Source organism: Ambystoma mexicanum, chromosome 10 (genome assembly GCF_040938575.1).
Source record: "Ambystoma mexicanum isolate Mex_15411 chromosome 10, UKY_AmexF1_1, whole genome shotgun sequence".
Classification (NCBI taxonomy): Eukaryota; Metazoa; Chordata; class Amphibia; order Caudata; family Ambystomatidae; genus Ambystoma; species Ambystoma mexicanum.
The window spans coordinates 317,992,534-318,017,143 of record NC_090932.1 but is presented as its reverse complement, the minus strand read 5'-3'; the positions used below and the strand labels follow the sequence as shown (position 1 = coordinate 318,017,143).

Sequence of the window (24,610 nt, the reverse complement as noted above, 5' to 3'; positions counted from 1 at the left end):
TCACAGTTTGTGGGCACTTATTCAGCTCTGGAGAGAGCACAAAGTTCGATTAAAAAGATCTTTCCCGGTCTAGTTTTTTCCGGGACCGGACATTACAGGGGTCGTACATCCGGTCGGTTCAACTACCATCGCAGACCCCAAGGGCCGCGGTCCCAGTACTGGCAAGGCATACAACAAGACACCTTCTTTCCAACCAGATCCAGGTTCCCCAGGGGCCGTAGAGGAAGAGGTTGCTATCGTCAACCCAATGCCTCAGGAGGCGAGTACAGTGAGCTTGAAAGTAGGAGGGTGAACCCTTCAGTTCCTAAGCACATGGCAGGCGGTATCGCGCGAGGCATGTGTGTTGCAAGCAGTTGCGGGGCTGCGACTAGAATTTGTAGGGGACCCAGTCCAGAGCGCAGAACCCTATCCAATTCGAGTCTCAAGAGAGGATAACTCGTTTTTACACAACAAATTGCTCAAACTGGTAGACAAAAACGCTATACAAAGAGATGTTCAGGGAAGACCAGGGTTCCTCAGCAATATGTTCCTCGTACACAGAGGCGACAAAGTACGACCTGTGATGAATTTGAAAAGCCTGAACGAATGGGTCGTGTACAACCACTTCAAGATGGAAGGAATCCATCTACTCCGAGATCTCCGAGCAGGAGACTGGTTGGCACGGCTAGATCTGAAAGACGCCTACCTTACAATCCCGATAGCGCACGAGTCTCAAAAATACCTGCGGTTTCGATGGAGAGGCGAGACATGGTGTTTCACATGCCTTCCATTCGGGCTGGCATCAGCTCCTTGGGCCTTTACCAAACTAATGAGGCCCGTCACTGCCGCCATAAGGTAGAGGGGATTCGCATGATCATTTACCTAGACGACATACTAGTTCTAGGTTCAGACAAGACATCCCTTTACAAGAACGTGCAGTGGATCTTCTCGCTCTTGTCGTCCCTAGGATTCTTGGTGAATTTAGACAAATCACAGCTAATACCCGTCCAAAAGATAGAATTCCTAGGTTTCTATATAGATACTATAAAAGCGACCCTTGAGCTCCCTCAACACAAAGTGAGAACGATAAAGAAAGAGCTCAGGGTAGTGATAGCGAGGAAGACCATCTCCCTACGAGCTCTCGCAAGAGTTGTGGGTCTACTAGCAGCCTCGATTCAGGCAATATTTCCAGGCCCACTCCATTATCGAACGTTACAAAGGCTCAGTATAAGACATCTACAAGGAGTACTCGGCTTTCACCAGTTAGTGATGCTAGATCAAGAGGCGATCTCAGAGTTACACTGGTGGCTTCACAATATGGAAGCCTGGAATGGCCGAGCAATCTTTGGGGACTCCCCGGACATCATCGTAGAATCAGATGCGAGCAGATCCGGGTGGGGAGCCCGGTGCAACAACATGGAGACAGGCAGGAATTGGTCAGAGCAGGAACTCCAGCTCCACATAAACTGTCTCGAGCTATTAGCAGGTTACTTCGCAGTGCGTGCCTTTACGAAGGACAAGGTGAGCTGTTGCGTGCTGCTCAAGATGGACAGCATCTCAGCAGTTCGATACATCAACAAACTAGGAGGAACAAGATCAAAAATGCTAGCAGAGTTAGCAAAAGACTTCTGGCATTATTGCCTAGAGAATCACATTGCAGTCACAGCAGAATACCTGCCGGGGACACTCAACGAAGTCGCAGACTGGAACTCTCGTAATCTGGTAGACTCCAGTGATTGGAAACTACACCCGAGAGTGCTCAAGAGATTACAAGATCTCTGGGGTCCCTTTCACATAGATCTGTTTGCATCCAGACTGAACGCACAGACACAGACGTATTTCAGTTGGAGTATAGACCCGGGTGCAGCTGGCACGGACGCCTTTCTCCAGTCATGGCACGGAGCAATGCATTATGCCTTCCCTCCATTTCTCATGATAACAAGGACACTAGTGAAAGTTCGCAGGGAGAGGGCGAGCCTAGTACTAGTACTCCCCATCTGGAAATCTCAGCCTTGGTTTCCAGTAGCGATGGAACTTTCTACGGATTTTCCGAGGACAATGTCTCATCAGCCGGACCTTCTGCTCGGCCCAGCCGGACAGGTGCACCCGTTGGTAACGGCGGGCACTTTGCGACTGATGGCTTGCAAGGTTTCAGGAGAAAGTGGGAGTTGCCAGGCATTTCGCAACTTGCTGCAGACTGCATCAGAGATTCCTGGGTGCCTTCCACCATCAGGAGCTATTACGCTGCATCGAATGGTTGGGCCCAATGGTGCTCAGAACACAGTTTGGATCCCGTTTCTGCCCCTGTAGTACAGGTTTTAAACTTCTTAGCAATGAAATTTCAAGAAGGCAGCGCCTTCAGAACAATAGGAGTGCTTAGATCAGCGATATCAGCAGGTCATAACCAGGTTGAAGGAAACGCTGTCTGTGAACACCCCACAGTACTACGACTCATGAAATTGAGAAAACCTCCAGGGCCTAAATACACAAAGTTATGGGATGTTAGAAAAGTATTCCAACTCTTCATGAGATGACCAGATAACGGGGAGCTTTTCCGGTCACTATTATCAGGCAAGCTAGCGATGCGACTGTGCCTCACAGCGTGCCGAAGGGCATCTGATGTCAAAGCGCTAGAAATGGACAGGAAGATATTCTACCCTGAAGGAGTTGCTTTTACCGTAGCTAAACGAACGAAAACAGACTCTCGAGTTATCTCGTACCCATACTTCGCAGAAAATAGAAAGTTATGTGTAGCCCAGTGTATCAAAGATTATGAGACCGCCACACAGCAGTTGAGGCCACAAGGCACGACGCAGCTGCTAATAGCGCATAGAAAGCCTTATCACGCAGTAGTAACAGCAACAATTGCTAGATGGGTGCGCAGAGTTATGCATTGGGCAAGGATCGACTTGTCTCAGTTTGACACGCATTCGGCTTGGGGCGCAATGGCGTCTAGAGCTTTCATAGCAGGGGTTCCACTTCAAGATATATTGAAAGCAGCGGATTGGTCTTATGAGTCGGCCTTTAAGACATTTTATTTCAAGCCTGTATCTGATATAACAAATAGAGTGGTGGCAAGTTTTGAACATGCATAATGCGAGCCTCCTGTCTTGTCATAGAAGATTGTCTTTAAGAAAGTCTTCATTCTATTAAAGACAAGGAGGCGAGCATTATGCTTTACTTTCTTTTATTACTGCCGATAGCTTTTCAAATCAGACTTTAAAACATAACATTTGTGCTTTTTTTATTTCCAACATAAAAATTCTGCCAATTTTAGGTTTAAAAGTTCTTAAAGGATCTCTTCCATCTTTAGTCCACTTTAAACTAAAAGTCCCATAAAACCTATTGAGTTTGGTAGTCTTGACCCTCTCCCCTGCACCTATCCGCTCTCAGGTCACCCTATAAGAACCCTTTGTACCAGGTCCTTTCCTCTTTCTTTTTTCTTTCTTCCAGAACTGTAATAACACGAACAGTCTCATGGTCAGCAAACAAGACCACTAATGTAACCGTGAACACTGTCTCTGAACTGTAATGCCCGGAACCTGTGGGCGCATGCAACGTGATTTCAAGTTGATCTTCCCTGATCGCGATCAAGCTGCTTTCTGGTCATCAAACGGAGAAAATCATTTGAGGGTGGGTATCAAGATAAAGCTGAACAGTTAACAGGCACTACGTAAGTTCAACTTTCATCATCATCTGGGTGGGACATAATGCTCGCCTCCTTGTCTTTAATAGAATGAAGACTTTCCTGAGCTGTCAGCGTGGGGAATTTTTATTATCCTCTACCCAATAGCTTTTTTCGCTGTCTTCTTGCAGTGGCCTATGATTATTCTTATAAGACAGAATCCTAGCAATATCAACACTAGTATTGCTCCCAGTAGTTTGAAGGCATTTGCCATCCAGGTTGGAACCCATGAGAACAGGGACGAAAACCAATCTTGATCTTCGGTCTCATCTACTTCTTCCTCCATACTCGTATGCAGGGTCGACAGCGTAGTTATTGCTTCTGTCAAGGTTCCATTTTCTCCATTGTGGGCAGGTGTGTAAGTACAGCAAGACGGCCCGATCTTGGTGCAAACACCTCCTTCGATTGCTGTAATTGAGTCCAACAAATGTGTGGTCTGGAGGGTCATGAGTCTGATGGCCCTCAATTCTTCTCTGATCGCATTAAATCCTTTTATTGTTGTGTTGATTGTTTGTAGCAGTTCCCTCCTGGTGATTGGTAACCACTTGGCATTCACTGCAGATTAAATTCCACCTGGTATGAATATGGCTGTAAATATCACTGACGTTCTACTGAACAATTTGTGCTCATCTGGAATGTCATTGTATGGTTCTATTGAGGTTGCTGAAAAATAGTTCTCTCTCTTCTGTCAGGTGAGGTTGAGCGACCTCTTCTTCCTTTGGTGTGGATCCATTTTCGTAAAGCTGTCTATGTGGAGATCACTTTGGGGATTACCAGTGCAGAAACATGCATGATCACTATAGAACATATTCCTCCCCAATTTTTAGGTAGCTGCATATAAGCTTTGGATCCATAGGCCCAACAGTGGTCCATTAGCACGGCAGTTCCACCATTAATTTCTGGTACATTAATGTTTTGCTTGCATCCTTTGTTTTCTCCAACTGTGGTCAGACCCCTGTTTCTGAAACAGTGTCGCTATTCTTCATTGGTAGTATGGACACAGGTCCTGCTTCTTTTTCAACCAATGTTAATAATTTCAAATACTTGGCCCATTCCTTTAGGCACTCATAATTCACTATTTGCACCATCTTCACTGGTGCCGCCATCAATAAGTTTGCACTGCATGCTAACATTCCTTCTTCCCATCCTGTACTGGTGGCAACTCGTCCATATACCAGTAGCCGAGGCCTCTCCCAGCATCCTGGCAATCCTGTTGTTTCCCATGTGTCTGCACAACTCAGTTTCTTTTGTTCAACAATCCTTCACTGTTCTCCAGTCGTACCACTGAATGAATATATGAGCATTCTACTTTTCCAACCTGGATCTTTTCCCATTTTCTGCGTTTTTATGTAAGCATCTTCATATGGGAATGATCTTTTCGGAAATCCATTTCCCATCTTCTTCAAATTGTCCTCTTGTTGTGCATGCTGCTGGATGGATGAGACACTTTGCATCATGTATACGTATTTCAATTGCAACAAATAATCTGGGTACACGCATGGCATAAGGGATGAGAGAACACACATAGCAGCTCTCATCTGACGTTTTCCTTCCCACTTGCTTCATGTGCCGAATTATTAACATATGAATGTACATCTTCATGATCTTCCCCAGCATCTGTTAAATCAAATAATTTGTTTGGAAATCTCAGGGAAAATATCACTCGTGCTTTTATTAGGGATAAAAATAGATGTCTCATGGCTAGATACTTCATTTGAATTAAAAAATATAATTTCACGAACTGTTATAAGCATGAGAAAGTAAAGAGAACACATTGTGCAAAATGTAACTATGGGAAGTATTGCAAGAATATTCATGTGTCGAGTTATATTCTGTACAGTAGGCGGTCTTCTTGCTAGCAATGTGTCTTTTATGAACTGGAAAATTCCCATTCTCTTTAATTCAATCATTCATTTTCTGTCACTTTTATAAACCACACTTTTATAACAGAAATTGTATTATTATTGCAATGATGATCCTGCAAATAATAGGATTGATTTTAGGATTTCCCAAAAATGTGACAATATTAACGTGCGTCTCACTAGAGATGGAACAGATTGAAGTATTATGTATATGAAAACAGCATGCAGAACGTTTCAGGCAACATAAAGTTTCACGTGCAGTCTTCATGTTCTTTGTATTATATATTAATATTCATAGGCATCAACAAAACACATGAGCCAGTAATGAAAGTAAAACTCTTTAATTAACTTTCTCAGGATGGAGTTGTAAAATGCCTGTGGGTTCTAGAGAAATTACATTAGAAATCATAAAGAAAAAAAATGGTACAAAGGGAAAGCCAACTCAGTGTCTTTGGGTTCTAGCACTATGAATACTGATCTTCTCCACGTTACCCTAAACTAAAGGTCTCAACAGTCCCACTTCCAGGGTAGAACACCTGGATCGTTTCTTAAACTCAGTCTCAAGAATAAAGCGCGCAGCTCGGTTCCTGGAAATCGTGCTGTCTTCGGATTTGGTGCCAAGCTAGCTTATTGGGTAACTCAGTCTCAGGGAGACCGTGCTAAGCTTGCTTATTGGCTTTCTCAGGAATATTGCACCCAACTTGCTTCTTGGCAAAAGCGTACCAAAATCTATTCCTAGAGTCCTGCTTCGGGTAATTGTCATGCAATGATGCACATATATTCCCACTGTTTCACTCGGTGTGGCCCAGGGTCAGCAGTACACCTTCAACATCAGAAAGTATTTTCTTCCTTCTGCTTAGGGTTCATCTTCTTAGCATCTAGCTGCAGGCCGTCCTCCTGGTCAGCGTTCTCTCCACCTGGTTTCTGCACCCCCACTTGTGCTCCCCCTATTCTCGGTCGGTCTATGACTCTGCAGAGCCATGCTCTCTCTTTTATAGGGTCAATGATTGCCTAGATTGCTCAATAATGGTACCGATTGTTTACTCCCTGATCTTTTTACAGTGACCTTTACAGTGAATATATTAACAAAACAGGCACATTTAGACTTTAGTAAATTTATCAAGATGGTATTTCTTGCTTGTAAGACAAATCAAAGCAGCATGGATCACACGTTACTTATTAGTCAAATACAATACTCACTTAAATCCTCTCAGTCAATTATTGTTGGTCTTATTTGTTTTCTATGAGGACAAATTAACATTTACTGATTCCATAATGACTGGAAACCTATATTTACCCATAAGCTTGTGATCGCTTCTTTCCACAGAATCTTCTCTTTAATTCGTTTCTTTTCAGAAATACAAATGCTCCAAGAAGTATAAGAGGAACAATGAGGAAGAAGAATACCAGTAGCCCATCTCGCAATGATGTGTCTTTGTCTGGAGAAAGAAAAGTCAGATTAGAAATGGTTTTTAATCATGGACCATATTTCAGGAATTTCTATTGTACCTTGGAAGCTTATATATGAATTTATTTGAATGCATTTTCTTTTGTAAAACTGGAAACAACTGCAAGACCAGCATAGCTCAAAACACAGTAATATTCCAAGAGAAAACGTAGACTGAACACAGGACTTTGGGCCTCATTATGAGTTTGGTGGTGCAAGAAAAAAGTGGAGGTGATTCAGTTACAACCATTTTTTCTGCAATGCCAAATTGCACGTTTTGGCGGAATTACCACCGGTGGAATTACTGAGTGGTAATTCCGCTGATTTCTGGAGGAAAAGTGGAGGATGTACCTACAGCGTGATGCTGGAGGTGAATCCTCCACTTTTCCCCCATAAATTGGCAGAATTACCACTAGGTAATTCCACCAGTGGTAATTGCACCAAAAATCCGCAATGGAGTCCTAGAAACTCTAGAAAATTGGGATTTACACCGCCTACCACCACTGTAATCCTGTGGTAATTCCATGGGACCAAGCAGTGGTAACTGTAAATCCTTTTGGTGTTCTCTCTGAGGATGTATCTCTGAAATACCACCAAACTCGTAATTAGACCCTTTGTGTTGTAACCACTGGGCAGGTGAATGTCATCTGCCATCATGGCTACCCTCTCAGGAATCTACAATTCACTGCCAATCATTATAAAATATTCCCCCTGTATGAAATCAACCTTGAACACATTAGAAATTGAGATACTCCATTGAGTTACAGTAGGAGATTGAGTGCAGGGCTTTATGTTAGTTCTGAGGAAGAGTAGTTCAAGACTACCTGATCATCCTCTCTGCACTCTACCTCTCTCAACAGGTCATCCAACTGCTCAGTTCCCCTATGTGAACTCACCCAAGGACTACTTGCAAAGGCACAAATTGCTAGGTCTTAAAGGATTCAAAGGACACCAACATGGCCCAAAGACTTGCTTGAGTCTTGCTGATGAGAACCCTTTATAGCAAGAGCTTTCGAAGTCCAGAATGGCAGATTTAGGTGGGGATAGCATAGATAGGTAAAAGAGGGGAAAAGCAATGGCTTTCCCACTCTGTAATGAAACTTATTTGTTCTAATCCTATAACAGATGGGGACCTTCATTAGGTGTGATGTTAATATCATGTAATACATCTTTGCATCAATATTGAGTAAGGAAATTGGATGGAATTAATCGCAAATCCAAGGGCTGTTTGCTGGGTTTTAAAAGTAGTGTTGGGGAAGTTTCCGTCATTAACTTAAAAACAGATCTGCTCTGAAGAAAAGACTAAAACAATGAGGTCAGTGGGACTAATAAGTGTGACAAAAGATGTATAAAAGAAAGCAATAAACCTGACTGGGACAGGTGTTTTACTATTGTGAAAAGATTTAGTGGCTTATTCTACCTCATCTGATGTAATAGGAAAATCCAGCTCTAGGCGTCCTTCTTTAGACACTTGTGGAAGGGAGGCCAATTATAAATACTCATGGGGGCTATCCTAGCTCATGTTATCCCTGGAAAGAAGGAAGTTCAAATAAGAGGAAAGAACCTCAGTCTTTTTGCCTTCTGTATATTGCGGGACTCCGTCCTCATCTAACAGGCATGTTTTGCTATTCTTCGTCCTTTTGTATACATAATGTATACACCAGCAGTTTGTTAACCCTATTGACCATAAAACAGGTTGGTTCTCAAGGGTGTATCTACTATTTCACTCGCGAGGTGAACTAAGTTTACACTGGCTACTCAAGGGTCTCCATAGGATCTTTGAGAGCACATGCAAATGTGATCCCGCTCCTTCTCCCTGACTAAGGCTTCAAAGAGTGTTTTTACTATGTTCTCTGCTTTGGAATAAGCCGTCGCCGTTTTGCTTAAAAATTCTTCTCCCATGAAAGCCTTCATGGTGTCCCAAATTGTAAACCATTCTAGGTGCATAGTGATATTTTCTTCAAATTAGATATTAATAGTTAGAACTGTTTCTGAACGTATGATGGGGCTTCTAAGAATCAGGTCAAATCATTTGCATTGTTGGTTATGAGGGGCCTGTAATTATAATTGTTCATTTATAACGCGCTTAATACCAGGAATGGTTTTTAAGTGCAGGATCAGGATTCAAACCTGTGTTGAGCTGCGTTGTCTTGCTTCCAAGGCAAATGCTTTGTCCCTGAGCTATCCTTCCTCCCCGATCTAATAATGCATAAGGAAGCTACCACATGGTCATGATCCAAGAGGATCCTTGGACCAATTTCCACACTTGAACAACAGTGGATTAGGGAAGACTATGGTAAACGTAAATAAAAGTGAGAAAACACATTAACATGCAAAAAATAAGTGTAGTCCTTTATGTGATCTCCCAATCTCCTACAATAATTACCTCCCCTTCAGTGAAGGATGCAACATTCAGAAGGAGATCTATAAGACATTTGCCTTGCTTATCATTGGGGAGATATAATTAAATAAGGGATAAAGGGTAAACAGATCGGGTCCTTTCAGGAGCAGCAATTAAATATAATGGTATTACAAAAACGTTGGATTGACAAAATGAGTAAGATCCAATAGAAATTAATATTACTGCACCCCTCTGATTCTCACCAACGGTGCGAAAAATATGTGAGATAAATCCACTCTTGTGCAATCTTTGTTCTTTCCGGGGATTGAGATGGGTCACCTGTAGCATGGCGATATCCATGTCCATAGTTTGTAGGCACTTTGAAACTGATTTCCTTTTTATTGAGGAATTCAACATGTGAACATTGAGTCATTACTTTAAAGTTATCCGGGTCAAATGCAATATGCTTAAGAATGTATTGGCATGTACCCCAGGGACATTATTTATTTTATTGTTTTTTTATAACGCGCCTAATACCATACCTGAGTTCAGTTCTAAGTGCGGATCCAGGATTCGAACCTCTGTTGCTCTGCATGTATAATTGTTTGGATTTTCTGCAAAAAGCCCTGTCCTAGAAGAATTAACCAATTGCAACCTGCTTGCCCAACTATTGCTATGCCACTGCCAGTAAGGGATTGGTATTATAGGAAAAATGGCTTTCGTAGCTCAGGTCATATCTGCCAGGCCAACGTGCCAGGGACTCATCCAACCTAAATCATCTGTCCAAACGTTTGCCCTGAGTTTCTAAGATTCCCCCTGCCTATATCACATGCAAGAGTTCAGAAAGAAAAACATATACAAGACCCAATAACTAAACAAAAAAGATTTTTAAAAAAAGGTAAGAAACCATTAAAAAGGGCCTCATAGCCAGAACCTGATATGGAGAACTATATTGATTCATAAAGGCTCATAAGCGCCCAAGTGCAAACAATAAACCATTTAAGTGTAAATTCAGATTAGTTAACCAAATTAGGATTCTAACAGTTGAAGAGACAGCCCCTTTATCGGAGGATTGGCCCCTCTTTCAACCTGTTGGTCGTCTCCTCTCGCCTAGTTTGCCAATCCTAGAACATTCCCTGGATCGTGAAATAGAACTTCTATGTGGACACTGTGAGCTGTTAGTGAGCTCAGGAGTGTGGTTCTAGATATTGGGATTCATGAGCGAAGTTGCTTCTCGCATTGATGTGATTGACCATTGCTTCCGTATAGATGTGAAGTGAGCAGCACATTGAAACCCACATTCACACCCAACCTCTTTTAAGCGCAGCCAAGTTGTGAGGTCATTTATGGCTCTTCTTTTGGGTAGTGTGGCTGGAACAAGGGCCTGAAACAGTTTAATCTGTGAGTCTCTGAAGTTAATTCCGATCTGCAGCGTGCCACATCGATTCTACTTCCCTCAATTTGAAAGTAACAAACTCTTGTCAATGAATTGGTAATCAGATCTTTCTGTTGCTGTAGAGTTGAGAATACCGGATGGGTCTAATGCGTTCCATGTCTGCTTCATCACATAGTTTGAAAAGGTACTAAAAAGGTCCTGCACAAACATTTTCAAATCCAAATCCGTTACAAGTTTGGGTACCCTTCATCCAACCAAGTTATGATTATTATTCCTTCTTGACCTGTTTTGGGCATCCTCATGTTTAAGTTGTTTTGCAGAGCACTGTGTTCAGACACCTCCATTCTTTTATTTTATTTTTGCATTAATTTCAGTGCCAAAATCCTGAGGTATCTAGGCGCTAGTTACAGGAGGTGCAAGGTACATTGGTGAAGTGCACGAATAAGCATATGGTTACAGACATAGTGGTGAGTGTACACAGATTGGCAAAGCTGCACCACATGTTACAGAGGGGCTACATCAGGCAGTATATGAGTTAAATATGTACGGTTACACAGACGGACAAGGCAGTGCCTCCTGGTACAGGGGGCTACATCAGGCAGCATATGAGTCAAATAGGTACAGTTACACAGACTGACAAGGCCTCGCCTCAAGTTGCAGGGGGCTACATCAGGCAGCATATGAGTCAAATAGGTAAGGTTAAACAGACTGACAAGGCCTCGCCTCTCGTTACAGGGGGCTACATCGGGCAGCATATGAGTCAAATAGGTATGGTTACACAGACTGACAAGGCCTTGCTTCCTGTTACAGGGTGCGACATCAGGCAGCATATGAGTCAAATAGGTACAGTTACACAGACTGACAAGGCCTTGCCTCATGTTATAGGGTGCGACATTAGGCAGAATATGAGTCAAATGGGTACAGTTACACATATAAGGCCTTGCCTCATGTTATAGGGGGCTTCATCTGGCAGTTTATGAATCAAATAGGTACGGTTACACAGACTGACAAGGCCTCACCTCATGTTACAGGGGGCTACATCTTGCAGTATGAGTGAAATAGGTATGGTTACACAGACTGACAAAGCCACGTCTCATGGAATGAGGGGTAACATCAGTCAAGTTGTTACACTGTAAGGAATATGCAGGTAGGTAAAGAGTATGCAGTGAGCATAGAGGGAAGGTCATATGACGGGCACTTTAAAGGCAGTCTAAGCAAAAACGATACTGGCTACACAGATGAAAGCGCACCTGAATTCTGCAAGCAGAGAGCGAGAGTCAACCTGGTGTACGCCAATCTATGCACGCTTGCATCCTTGATTTGATTTTGATTTGATTATGAGTATTTATATTGGGTTCATGACGGACTAAACGGTATAGTCGCACAGCTGGAAGTTGAAAAAAAGTTGACAGATTGTAGCCAAAATCCACATGATTGATGACAGGTCGTATTTTGTAGCTCATCGACAAAATGTCGAATCAATAATTTCGAATGCATTAAATTGGAGAAAAAAAATGTCGAATATTTATTTTTTTATTTGAAATTTTTTTTGGGGTTTAGATAGTAAAATGAGGGCTATTAAAAAAAACAGGGGGTTGGGGGAACCCCCATAAAAAAAATGTAAAAAAAAAAAAAAATCGACATTTTTTTTCGACATTATTGATTCGACAATAATGCATTCGAAATTATTGATTTCGAAAATATAACTACAAACCTCCAATGCACAATTCTTACATATCCATTTGTTTATCCAGGGTCAGGCACATTCTTTTGTATTTCTTTTTTTTAGTTTTTTTTTTTTTTTATTTGTTTTGGTAGCAAATTTAATTTACACCTTTACAAAATTGTTCATCGTAAAAATACATTTAAAAACATGTTATGTATATAAGAACAATACAATAGTTTTAAATCACCACCACCTAAAGTCACATCCTCTGAAGAGAACCTTGAGGTCGAAACATTCGAATATGCAAATAACACTATACTCGCAATAACCAACCACCTAAAATTCATCATAACAGATACCAACCATCTAAATAATACCATACACATCAAAAAGGAAAAAACAGCAGACAAAAACAAAAAAGGAAAGCCAAAAATAAAAACAAAAACAGACAAGAAAACAAAGAGAAAAAAGGTTCAGAACTAATTGTTGCACCCTGACCCCTTGTTACACATGCGGATGGGCCAAACCTGTCCTATTAAAAATTGCACCATTCATTGGTAACAACTGATCTTCAATCATTGAAACAAGTCTAACAGTTGTTAGAATAATGACATTCGTGGAGCCCTGCATGCATCTTAGCCATACTAATTTAGCTTCAAAGCTGGAGTAGGAGACAAACACAGAAACCAAACAGCATTGCCTTTGCTTAGCAAAATATTCACAGTGCATAAAAAGATGTTCAAGAGTTTCGTTTTCAAACTTATTCAAGCAAAATCGACATCCATCCCACTTCACCAGATCCCTATACCCAGCCCTAGACCGAATGCGTGCTCCAGTGTGGATAAGATCCAAACGGAAACGCATATAAATCCGTCTAGCCACTTTATCAGGAAAACATAAGATATATGGCAACCTTGGAGTAATTGCATGCCTAAACGTGGCATAGGTCGATAAAGGAAGAGTATTCTCCGATCTTATCGGAATTTTGTGCCCACGAGTTTCGAAAGAAGCGAGTTTTAACTTTGGTTGGAGTATTAGTCAAATCCATCAGAGTCATATTGAGTGATGTTAATGTATCCATTATGACCTCTTTCGCTTCTAAAACCGAGGGCGGACAATTTTCAACCAACATTAACTGAAAGTCCTCATAAAGTGAATTTGGGGGAGGCAGAAGGATTTTAGAGAAGGCATTTACCTTCCTCCAAAGATATTTATCAGCTAGAGAATACAGCCCCAACTCATGTAAAATGATGGAATTTGGTACATAGCCTGGTAGCCCTAAGATTTTCTTCCAAATTTGTCCTTGGATTCGATTCAACAAAGGCCCCAGGTTCAATAAACATATATCGAGCGTATAGAGCAGAATGGGCTCTATTTTCATAGTGTAGAATTGAATAAGGGGCAAAAGAGAAAATCTACAGTATTTGGCCGAAATTATTCGCATTTGGCCCATAAGTGGATTAAGCTTCGCGTTCAACACTGACTGCCATCCACCAATTGAAATCCTATTCGACAGGTGATAACCCAGGTAAATAATCTCGTCCTTCCTATAAATAGGCTGCTGATTGATAGTAAAGGTAAATCTAGGCAATTTTTTTTTTGCCGTGAAAATCATAATGTGTGATTTCACCGGATTAACGGTCATGTTATTCTGCGTGCAATATTCATAGAATATGTTCAGTTTGGTCTGAAGACCGAATGGCACTCTGTCGAATAAAATAATGTCGTCAGCGAATGCCAACCAATGCAGTCGCATAGAGCCCAATATTACCGGAAATGCGTTAATATCTTTCCAGAGATTCTCAATATCTGCAAGGTAAAGATTGAATAAGACCGCGGCTAGATTACATCCCTGTTTGACCCCTATCCGCGTAGGAATATTGGCGGAGAGAAGCCCTTGGGCATTTATCCGACTCTGACATGAGGTATTCATATGTAATGCAGCAATTAGAGCCACCAAGGTGGCAGGAATGCCATAAGCCAGCATCTTCTGCCAAAGGCGAGCTCGCAGGACATTATCGAAAGCACACGAAAGATCCAAGGCTGCCATATAGATGGTACCCTTTGACTCTACATGTACGGATCTCCTAAGATGCGCTAAAATTGAGGCATTTAGTTGGGTTCCCATTGCCCTTCTAAATCCTACCTGAGCTTTGGACAGAATATTGAGGGCCTTTATATGGGTTTCTAAATCAACCAAAATAAGTCGTGTAAAAATTTTAGCGGCTGTGTCAATCAGGGCAATGGGTCTAAAGTTTGCAGGCTTACTTAGCACCCCCTTTTTGTGTATGGGAATAATGATGGCTGTTAGCCATGATTCCGGAATACTCCCGGTATGATAAATCAACTGGTAACGTGAAAGCAAATATCTAGCCCAAAAATGGGGATCGAACTTAAACACACATGGGGGCAACCCATCAGGGCCGGCTGCTTTGGATGGTTTCAGTTGGTCAATCGCCCATATAATATCGTTTACATCCCATGGACAGACCACAGGAAGGGTCAAGTGCATGGGAATACTTTCTGATTTGATGTACCTAGCGGGTATGGTGAATTTCAAACTAAAGAACCTCTCCCATTCCGGGCCTGAAATGACAGCTACCATGCGAAGATCGCCCTTACCGGATGGATTTCTTAAAATGGCCCATAGATCACGCACTTTTTTTTTACACAACAAGCCAATCATATGTTGGTTGGCTAAGATGTGGGCAGTCCGGCGCAACGATTTTATTTGCTGCTTATAACGCGACTCAATAAGATTTTTTTGACGAATGTATCCGAGCGGGCATGTGGCGCGCTTCCTTAAGAGTCGAAGGTCAGAATTTCTTTGCTTTTTTACGCTCGCGATCTGGAAAGCATTAACCTGGGCATCCCCAATTCTAACCTTCAACAAAGAATCATTTGCAACACCTACCAGATGCATGTGGATCATTTTGGCATTAATTTCATTAATTTTAATCTCATTCTCTGTTGAAATCTTGGCGTCCCAGCTCACTAGGAGATCCCTGTTTACCATTGTATTTCTTTTTTCATTTCCACCAGCATCTCCATTATGTCTGATTATGTAAATAGCTCAGATCTCAAATTACCTTTTCATTTCCCTGCTTGTGGTTTTTTGATTCCATTATTATTTCTTCATTGAAGGCTTTTCTGTTGTAATGAATGTATCAATATATATGAATTTTTATTTTTTGTGTGCATGTTATAGTCACCTATCATTTACTAACTGCACATACCAACTTAATTGCCCTCAAGAGTTTTTTCAAACTAAGACTCACACTGGCATTATTTTTAATACATTTTGGGATAACAGATTTTTTGTATTAGTACAAACGTAAACAGTAAATACAAGGTTTAACGTAAACGAAGGTATTTCTCAAATGTGTTCTAAATGAATAATTAAATTTGAAGTTTACTATGATACTCCACTATTTTGTCTCAACTAATTTAACAAATATATGGTATTGATTGCTGGCAGCAGAACCAAAGGGAGAAATTTGAATAACCTTATTATTATTTATTTAACGTTAAGGATAATAGCCTCGTTCTCTTCTTGGTTTCAATCGGCAGCACTACAAATGAATCAAACTATTTATAATATATATCCTCAGCACCACAATCCATCTGGTCGAATTCTCCTTACACTGCTATTGATGTTGTGGCTTCTGCTAGTGTGTTGAGCTCTAGAGATGATTATTTTCTCTGTCAGGTAAAGTGTTTTGGTGATGACTCTGTAGGTGACAGCGGCTGTCTTGAACACTAACACCATTGGATGGGGTGCTGCACAATCAAGATGCTTAGAACGCAGGCTGTATTGTAAGGTGCAAACCTGCGTTCCAAGCACCATGGTTAGCCAGCAGCCCCTTCTGTTCTCCGCTCCTCCTTCCCCTCACCTGAGCACCCGTGTAGATTTTCAATTTTAAACAAAAGAAACTCTCCTTCACAGTGCAGCCCAGCGCAGCTCCGTGCTGGCATCCTCAAAGTCCGTTTTCAATGTTGAGGACGTTACAGTCATCAACATTGAACACGGACTACGAGCACACCAGCACTGCGTGGCACTGGAGCCCAATTGGACAAGATGGTCTTCTTTGGAAAAATAGAAGGCAAAACACTGTAGCACTGATCTATCTAAGCCAAAGTATGATGTGAGGATTTTGAGGAGGGTTTCATAGTCAATGGTACTGTAGTCCGAGTAAGGTGTCCCCTTTGTCTATGATTCAGAGACCATTGTGATAATGTGGATGGTGACAGTCTCTGTGTCGCATCATGATCTGAAATCCGGATTGGTAGTCCTGTAAGAGCTTGTGCTAAGTGTTAATTTTGTTTCAACCACTTTGCTGAAGGGGAGATGTGTGATTTTGCGATAGCATGGGTTTCTTCAGCAGGGAAAGAATATGACCAGTTTTCAATATATCTGGGAAGGTGCATTGCATGAGGCATTTTTGTTTTCTGTGAGGATTAACCAAGTAATGTGTCAGCTTCATGCCAGGAGTTCTGTTAACGCATGTGCCAAAGGACAGAGGCAAGGTTACTGAATGAGTTCCTGTAAAATGGTTTCCAGGATAAATTCTTACTAGAGTAGCAACTGAGAATGTTTGCTCCAGTTTTGTTTCTTGAATATTCAATTTACCAAACTGCTTTTTAAGAATAGTGAGCTGGTTTACAATTCAGTGGTTGTGACTTGGGGTCTCATTAGGAACTTGACAATATTTGTAAAGCATGCAGTGTTTTGTTACTAGAAGTATTTACAGTAGTTACCATCAAGTGTTGCGGGTGCATGCAGTAAATATAAGAAATAGATGGAGAAATTACTTACCGTTATGTTCTTTCTATGGATTCTTCTGCCATTGATCCGTCTTGCTCAGTGCTTGATCATCGGCTCCAGACGTGACTTCAGGCATCATATATAAACCACGTGACTACGCCCCATACCTCAGTTCCCCCCTTTTCCCCATGCTTGAACGCTGCAGAGGAAAGCGATGGGCGCAAGGCTAATCAGTCTGTAAAATACTTGACAATGGCAAACATCCCAAGAGGTGAAAACAGCTTGGAATAAAGCTCTCCAGAATAGAGAGAAAGGAAAAAAATGTTTTTAAAGGCAACCGACTAGCCAGATAGGAGCAGTCACCTCAGAGCCACCACCAGGCGTCCCTTCGCTTAGATAGATGCGCCAGGCCATAAGAACTTTCTGAGCGGGGATGGATGGGAGGGGCAATAAGGATTCCTCATCTGATAGACTCCCCAAGCAGTAAGGCTCACGGAGGCGGGCAGAAAGTGTTACAGTAGCAGATTTTGCAGGACTGCCCTACCAAAACGTGCATCAGCCCTGCGGACAATATCCAAACAATAGTGTCTGGTGAAAGTGAGCAAGGATGACCATGTGGCCGTCCTACAAATGTCCCTAATGGGGACTCCCCTCTGCAAGGCAGTAGAAGCAGAGATTCCTCTTGTCGAGTGTGCCCTGATGCCGGGAGGAAGCTTCATGCCTGCAGGCTTGTAGCTTGAGACTGCTTCGTTACAGCTAGACCTTTGCGGGACAATGAATGGGCCACGAACAGCAGATCAGATTTCCAGAACTCAGACGTCCGAGCGATGTAAAAGCTCAAAGCTCTTTTGGGGTCTAAGCGATGAAACCGCTCCTCCTCCTTAGAGGGGTGTGGTGGAGGGTAGAAGACTGGTAGGTCTATGGACTGAGTAAGGTGGAATTCAGATACCACTTTAAGAACAAAGCCAGCCTAACTTTAAGGGAAACCTTTTTCCGATAGAACAATAGGCATGGGGGCTTGCAACACAAGGCCTGGAGCGCGCTAACTCTTCTGGCTGATGTAATCGCAACGAAAAAGGCTGTCTTCAATGATAACAGCTGCAATGAACAGGAATGAATGGGTTCAAAAGGAGCCACCATCAAGAACGTCAGAACTAGATTTAAATCCAAGTATGGGACAACAAAGGGAGTTGGCAGAAACATATTCATAAGGCCCTTCAGGAATTGGGCCATAACCGGGAACGTAAAGAAGGAACCTTGATCCGGAGACCTTTTAAACACAGGCAAGTCCTCCAAGTATCCTTTGAGTGTGGTAATTTGAAGGCCTGCTGAGGTCAGTGACAGAAGGAACGCCATCACTGCAGTGGTGGGGCAAGAGATGGGTCGATCATGCGCTCCCTGCACCATGCCTCAAATCTTCTCCACCTACACGCATACAAAGGTCTGGTAGATGGTCTGCGTGCAGCCAGCAACACCTCAAGTACTTCCTCAGAGAGGTCCCAGTCATTCTACCTTATCCTCTCAAGAGCCATGCATGTAGGTTGAGGGACTCTGGGTACAGGCGAAGAACCCGACCTCCTGACTGGGTCAGGAGATCCAGGCGCTGAGGCAACCAGTGAGGTGGACAGATGGTCAGATCCAATAGGTCGGAACAGTCTGGGGCAATCAAGATCATGGTTGCACAAAACGTCTTCAACCTGCTGAGAACCCATGGGAACCGTAGGGAAGGCATAGTGGAGAGGGAAGGTCCAATCCTCCAGAAACGCTCCCCCAAGTGCGCTCTTCGCAGGGAATTCCCTCGAGCAAAACTGTCTGCACTTCCTGTTGGACTCCGTCGCAAACAGATCCACTGCTGGGGTAACCCAGAGAGGGAAGACCTTGTCTAGGACTTCCTGAACACTTCCCACTCGTGTGAGACCGTGCTCTGCCTGCTCAGAGCATCCGCCAAGCCGTTCTTTGTCCTCGCCAGATGAACTGCCGAGACCGAGATTTGGTTTTCCAGCAACCAGAACCAAAGCTGCATCACCTCTCTGCAGAGGGGAAGGGAGTGCCCGCCACCCTGCTTGTTCAGGTAGTGCATGGCCACCATGTTGTCTGTCAGAATCAGGACATGCTTCACCTAGCGAGATGAGGCGAAAGCCCTCAGGGCTAACCTGATGCATCGCAACTCCTGCCTGTCGATGTGCCACCTGGCTTCCATCGCTGACTAACGGCCACTCACCTGCAAGTCCTTGCAGTGACGCATCCGTGACCACTCAGGCCTGAGGCCATGGAGGCCTGAAGGGTTCCCCCGCCATGAGATTACTGCCGTCGGTGCACTAGCTCAGGTCACCGACCACTGACCTGGACACCCTGAGGGAATCCGTGAGGGCTCCAAGGTACTACGACCACTGACTTATCAAGAGCCACTGTAAGGATCTTGTGCGCAGTTGGGCCTCAGCACTAGAAAAATACAGGAGGCCATGAGACCCAAGAGGCAGAGGAAGGAATCTGCTGGTAAGGTGGCGTGGCTCCGGAACAATTCCACCATCTGTGCGATACTCTTGGCTCTCTCCTCGGGAGGGAAAGCTTTCCCTATCTGGGTGTCTAGGACTACTCGATGAACTGCAACCTCTGGACTGGCGTCACCTGCGACTTCTTCAAGTTCAGGGAGAAGCCCAGCTTGTGCAGTAGCAGATCAGCCAGTCATCCAAGTATGGAAATACATGGACCCTGGATCTCCTGAGGTGATGCGCTACTACCACCATGAGCTTGGTAAAGACCTTTGGAGCTGAGGTCAACCCAAAGGGAATCCCTTTGAACTTGTAGTGCTTGTCCCCTATGAGGAACCTAAGTAACTTCCTGTGCTTTTGATGTATCAGCACATGGAAATAAGCGTCCTGCATCTATTGAAACCAGCGTGTTCTGAAGTTCACCATCCTGGATTTGTCATTCCTCAGGAACTTGTTTGAGACCCTGAGGTCCAGAATGGGACGTAGACCCCCTCCCTTCTTGCGTTCCAGGAAATACCGGGAATACCACCCAATCCTCTCTGTTCGGGAGGTACCTCTTCCATGGCACCCTTCAACAACAGGGCTTTCAGTTCTTCCTGCAGCTCCTGTCCCAGTTGGATTGGAGGTGGTGGAGGTCTGTCTTGGAGTTTTCTTAAAAAAGGCAGCCAATAACCGCACTGAACCAGCTGTAGGGCCCAGGCATCCGAGGCTGTTAGGCAGAAACCTGTGCAGTTCCCTTAGGGACCACTGCAAAAGGCTTAAGACTACAGGTGTTGGCAGTAAACCCAATTGGTAGCAGTCTGTACCACCCAGATTTACCTGGTAGCTGTGGCTGAGCAGCCAGACTTCTCTCAAGAAGAGTTAGACAGTATATAGAGTATACAAGATAGGTACCAAAATACAGTAGCACAAGCAAACACTGACCAGAGCTTGGGTATAAAAGTATATAATTATTTATTTTAAAACACACTTTGTAAAATACACTAACACTAATATGGCAAGCAAGTTCAAACACAGTCACTATTAATATATATACATCCCTGATCACTTATTGAACAAGTCTTAGTTAAAACACCACTTATTTTCAGACAGAGGTGAGCGCTTAACCTAAAATGGCACTCCAATAAGTTAATTAAAAAGGGAGGGAAAAAGGTAGAATTAGGAACATACACAATACCAACACTTTAGGAGAACCAGAGCAAGTCAGAAAAAGCAGAATCTACTGAGGAGCAAGAAAGTCATAGGCCAGGCCCACTCTTGAAGAGAGCAAGGCGGAATGTGTCCAAGATCACACAGTTGAATAGTACTTTTAAAGAGTCGTTGCAAAGAGTTCAAAAAGGATTGGATCAAGTCAGGATAAGTTAGTTAGTAGGTCCCAAGTCACCCCAGGATAGAAAGTCAAGGATTTACGGGACACCTTGAACAGTCTGTTGCAAGGGAGACCAGGCGGGACTCAGTACCTGAAATGGTGAGAAAGCTCCAGCGGGGGCAGTTGTTCCTGGCAGTGGGTGCAAGTCGGTGCTTCGTCCAGGGGAAGAGGAGATCTCGACGTGGAGGAAAGCTGGAGGTCGTTGCACTGCCAGGGAAGAAACCAGCTGCGGAGTTTCCCAGTTAAAAGGTACTACCCTTTTATTCGCGGTAGTGGTGAAGCGTGGCTATCCGGCCACCGGGGTGCTTGGCGAACTGGTTATCCCCACCAGCTCAGAGGAAGAAGACTCTCCGGGATGAAGATCTTCTCTGTCGTTGGGAAGTGGTGAGACGGTTCAGCAGGGCTCCACCGGTGGTGTCGTCGTTGCAGGTAGGCTCAGCTTCTCCCTCTTCGGATTCTTTGGTCCTGTGGCGACTTCTGAAGTTCCAGTCCCCAAAGCCCTGCTTTTATGCAGAAAAACCCCATTCATCAGTCCTAGCTGTCACTCAAACATGCTAAGTGGTGAGCCGGGCGGCTCACCACTGGGCCAATCACACAAGAGTGCGACTTGAGTTGCCGAGGCAACTCAGTCCAGGGTGCCTAAACCCCCCTCCCACACATTCTGTAGACCCAGACAGAGTGGCACCACTTTTGGAGGCTTCTGTGGAGAAGCCCGCCAAAAAGTGGAACAAAAGGGCTCGACTTGGGTTGGAGTTACAGAGGCGAACACAAACGCCATTTTAAAACCGAGTCCTGGCAAAAAGACCCAACCGGGTAATAAATATTAAATAAATAACCCGGTGGTATCTTTAACATTGCACCAAACAGTGGTGCGTTTTTCAAATGAATGGGAAAATCCCATAGGAAATATTCCGGTGGAATATTTCGCGTGGTAACCACTGCCACCAGCCAGAAACTCGACGAGGGGGGACAGCACAGTGCCCCCTCGAAAAACAGACCCAGGGGCAATCTAATTACCCCTACCAGTACTTCCACAATATGATGGTTTGTACTGGTTCTGTTCCCAATTTAAGACTAGTAAAGTCAATGGTGACTTTACATGCCCTGGGAGACAGTAGTCAGTCCCAGGGTATGGAGTCTGTTTGGGGGTCACTATGACACCCCTGTGTTACTGCACTGAGGGTGCTGTGCAACACACTTACCAAAAATACATGCAACCCTATGGAGTAAAAGACCCCATAGCCCATTAAACACATTACAAAGTCAAAGGATATCTCAAATCATGTCTCAGAGTGGGAGAAAAATAGTCTCACTCTTAGCAGGAGAAAAAAATAAACCCCAAAAATCCAGCAAAGCTGCTGGGGAACTCACTAGGTTTGGGAAATTAGCCTTAACAGAGAATTCTCCCTAAGAGAGGTTATCTCCTGCCACTGGGGCAAATGTTCTGCCAACCGTCCACCAACTTGTAAGTCGTGGGAAGGCAAATCCAAGCGGCTTGGAGGATGGAGCCACCCCCGCTACTGCTGGTGTTTGCTGGCCTCTAGAAGCCCCACTGTCCCTTCTGGGGCACGAGAAATGTTTCTGCCCTGCCTGGCCTCCGGGAGCTGCGCCTTCGTAAAGCTGAGGGCAGGTTTGGCCGGCGGTGCAATTAGGCTCAGCGATTATGCGGCTCATTTTGACTCTTTAAGCTTTTCCAAAGAGTCATCAGCCTTTGAGCCAAAAATGAATTCTCCCTTGAAAGGCACATCCAGTAGACTATTCTGGACGTATGGAGAGAAGTCAGAAGTTTGGAGATATGCTTGTCTGCTCAAGACTACCACAATCCCATCGAACAGCCCACAAAGTCGGCCAGGTCCAGGCCCGTCTTCCACCAGCCTTGAAAATCCATCCCGCATTTCACCTTCGGGAATGTATTGAGCCGCCTGCTCCACAGCTTTCCATAAGCCAAAAGAGTATTTTGCGAACCCACAGGCTACATTGGTGGCTTTCAACGCCATGCTGCCAGAAGTAAAGACCTTCTTGGGCTTTGTGTCCGACCTTTTACCTTTTCTATCTGGGGGCAGATTAGAAGTGGAGGCTGCAGGCCTGGTGGAGATTGTGGTTGCCTGTACAACAAGCCCTTCCGGAGAAGGATGAGAAGCCAGAAATGTTGGGTCTCCTCTCGCCGGCCTGTACTTCCCCGTAAAGGTGGAGCTGACCGGGGGAATGGAGCTGTGATGCTGTAACAGGGAGGCTAGGGGATCAGCAATTGCTGGATTAAGTGGTATGTTATGTTCTGTCACAGGACCCTCGTCCAATATGTCCATCAGTTCAGAGCCCTGAGTAGGCACCAATGCTGACTTCAGACCTAGGGTGTCTACTACCCTTTCCACTAGGGCCCTGAACTTAGCATGGGTGTGAGTGTAGGTCGGACCTTGCTGGAGTTCTAAATCTGGAGACGTGTCCAGGCCGCTGCCATCATGTAGCCCTTGGGCCAGAAACAACAGGTCTGCCTGTTCATCGCAAAAATCGACGCCTCCTGCCCCAGTATATATAGGATTCATGTACCCTTGATCATCACCCTGGTCGGCACTGAAAATCTACGCCATGTACTCGAAGAATCCTGACCTGAAAAGAGGCACAAAGGATCCGTAACCGACAGTCGCCATCAAAGGTTTCTCTTTCAACATTGACGGAATGGCCGTCGGCGTAGATCGGGGCTTGGGTACCACCGTGACGTCAGGAACGTCAGCCTCTCGACGGCCTCGGGAAGGACCGTGCAACGATAGCTTCTGCGCCTGTTTAAGTGTCGAGCCTGAAGGCTTCTCCGACGGCAATGGCGTCAACGGTTTGGCATGCGAGGGGCCGGGAGTGGTGACCGCCGCTTTCGCCACAGAGGCTTGCTCTTCAGGGGGTGCAACCGCACCTTCAGCAGCCTGCATCTTAAACACAGCCAGCATTTGGCTTTTGAAATCTTCCCACTCCTCTGAAGTGGTCGGCCCAGTCGAGGGCTTACCTTTTTCGGTAGTGCCTCTTTTTTTTATGCGATGAAGACGAGGAAGAGTGGCTCCTTCAGTGTGACTGCTTTTTGGCCTTCCGCCAATGCTTTTCCCTTTCTTTTTTGGGGGTGGGCCCTTCAGTCTCAGTCTTGGAGGACTGGACCATCGACCGCACTGGGTATTTCAGAGATGGTCGGCCCAAAGCAAGTTCAGTGGCACGCTCGCGTTTGGACTTAGAGTGCATTTTGGAGCACGACACACATCCCTCAGTGTTGTAAGCCGTACCTAGACACCACAGGCAAATGTTGTGTGGATCGGTCACCGACATTTTGGAATGGCAGTCGGTGCACCTCTTAAAGCCCGAAATCCGGGGAGCGGACATGTCACGGCCGAAGTTTAAGAAAACATTTGACGAAAGTGACGTGGTTTATATGACACCCGACGTCATGTCCGGAGCCGACGATCGAACACAGAGCAAGATGGATCGATGATTGATGACTGAGTCAAGGTACACTACGCTCCCTGTCAAAAGGTTTCCAAGCAGCAGAGCTGGATGAGGATATCTATCATATGAGGAGTCTGTGGGAAAAAAGCAATACATTGAAGTGCACGTTCTGATGGTCTTTTTCC

The 24,610-nt window shown here is 44.3% G+C and overlaps 1 protein-coding gene across 2 annotated transcripts in view; it reads right to left on the bottom strand.

The window, feature by feature from the left end:
* The window catches only part of ADAM9 (ADAM metallopeptidase domain 9), a 1,404,333-nt gene that overhangs the window by 188,971 nt on the left and 1,190,752 nt on the right, over nt 1-24,610 (bottom strand). For both annotated transcript variants that reach the window (XM_069617919.1, XM_069617920.1), the window contains exon 19: nt 6,824-6,965. In XM_069617919.1, the coding sequence (XP_069474020.1) occupies nt 6,824-6,965 (142 nt within the window). The remainder of the gene's footprint in view (nt 1-6,823; nt 6,966-24,610) is intronic.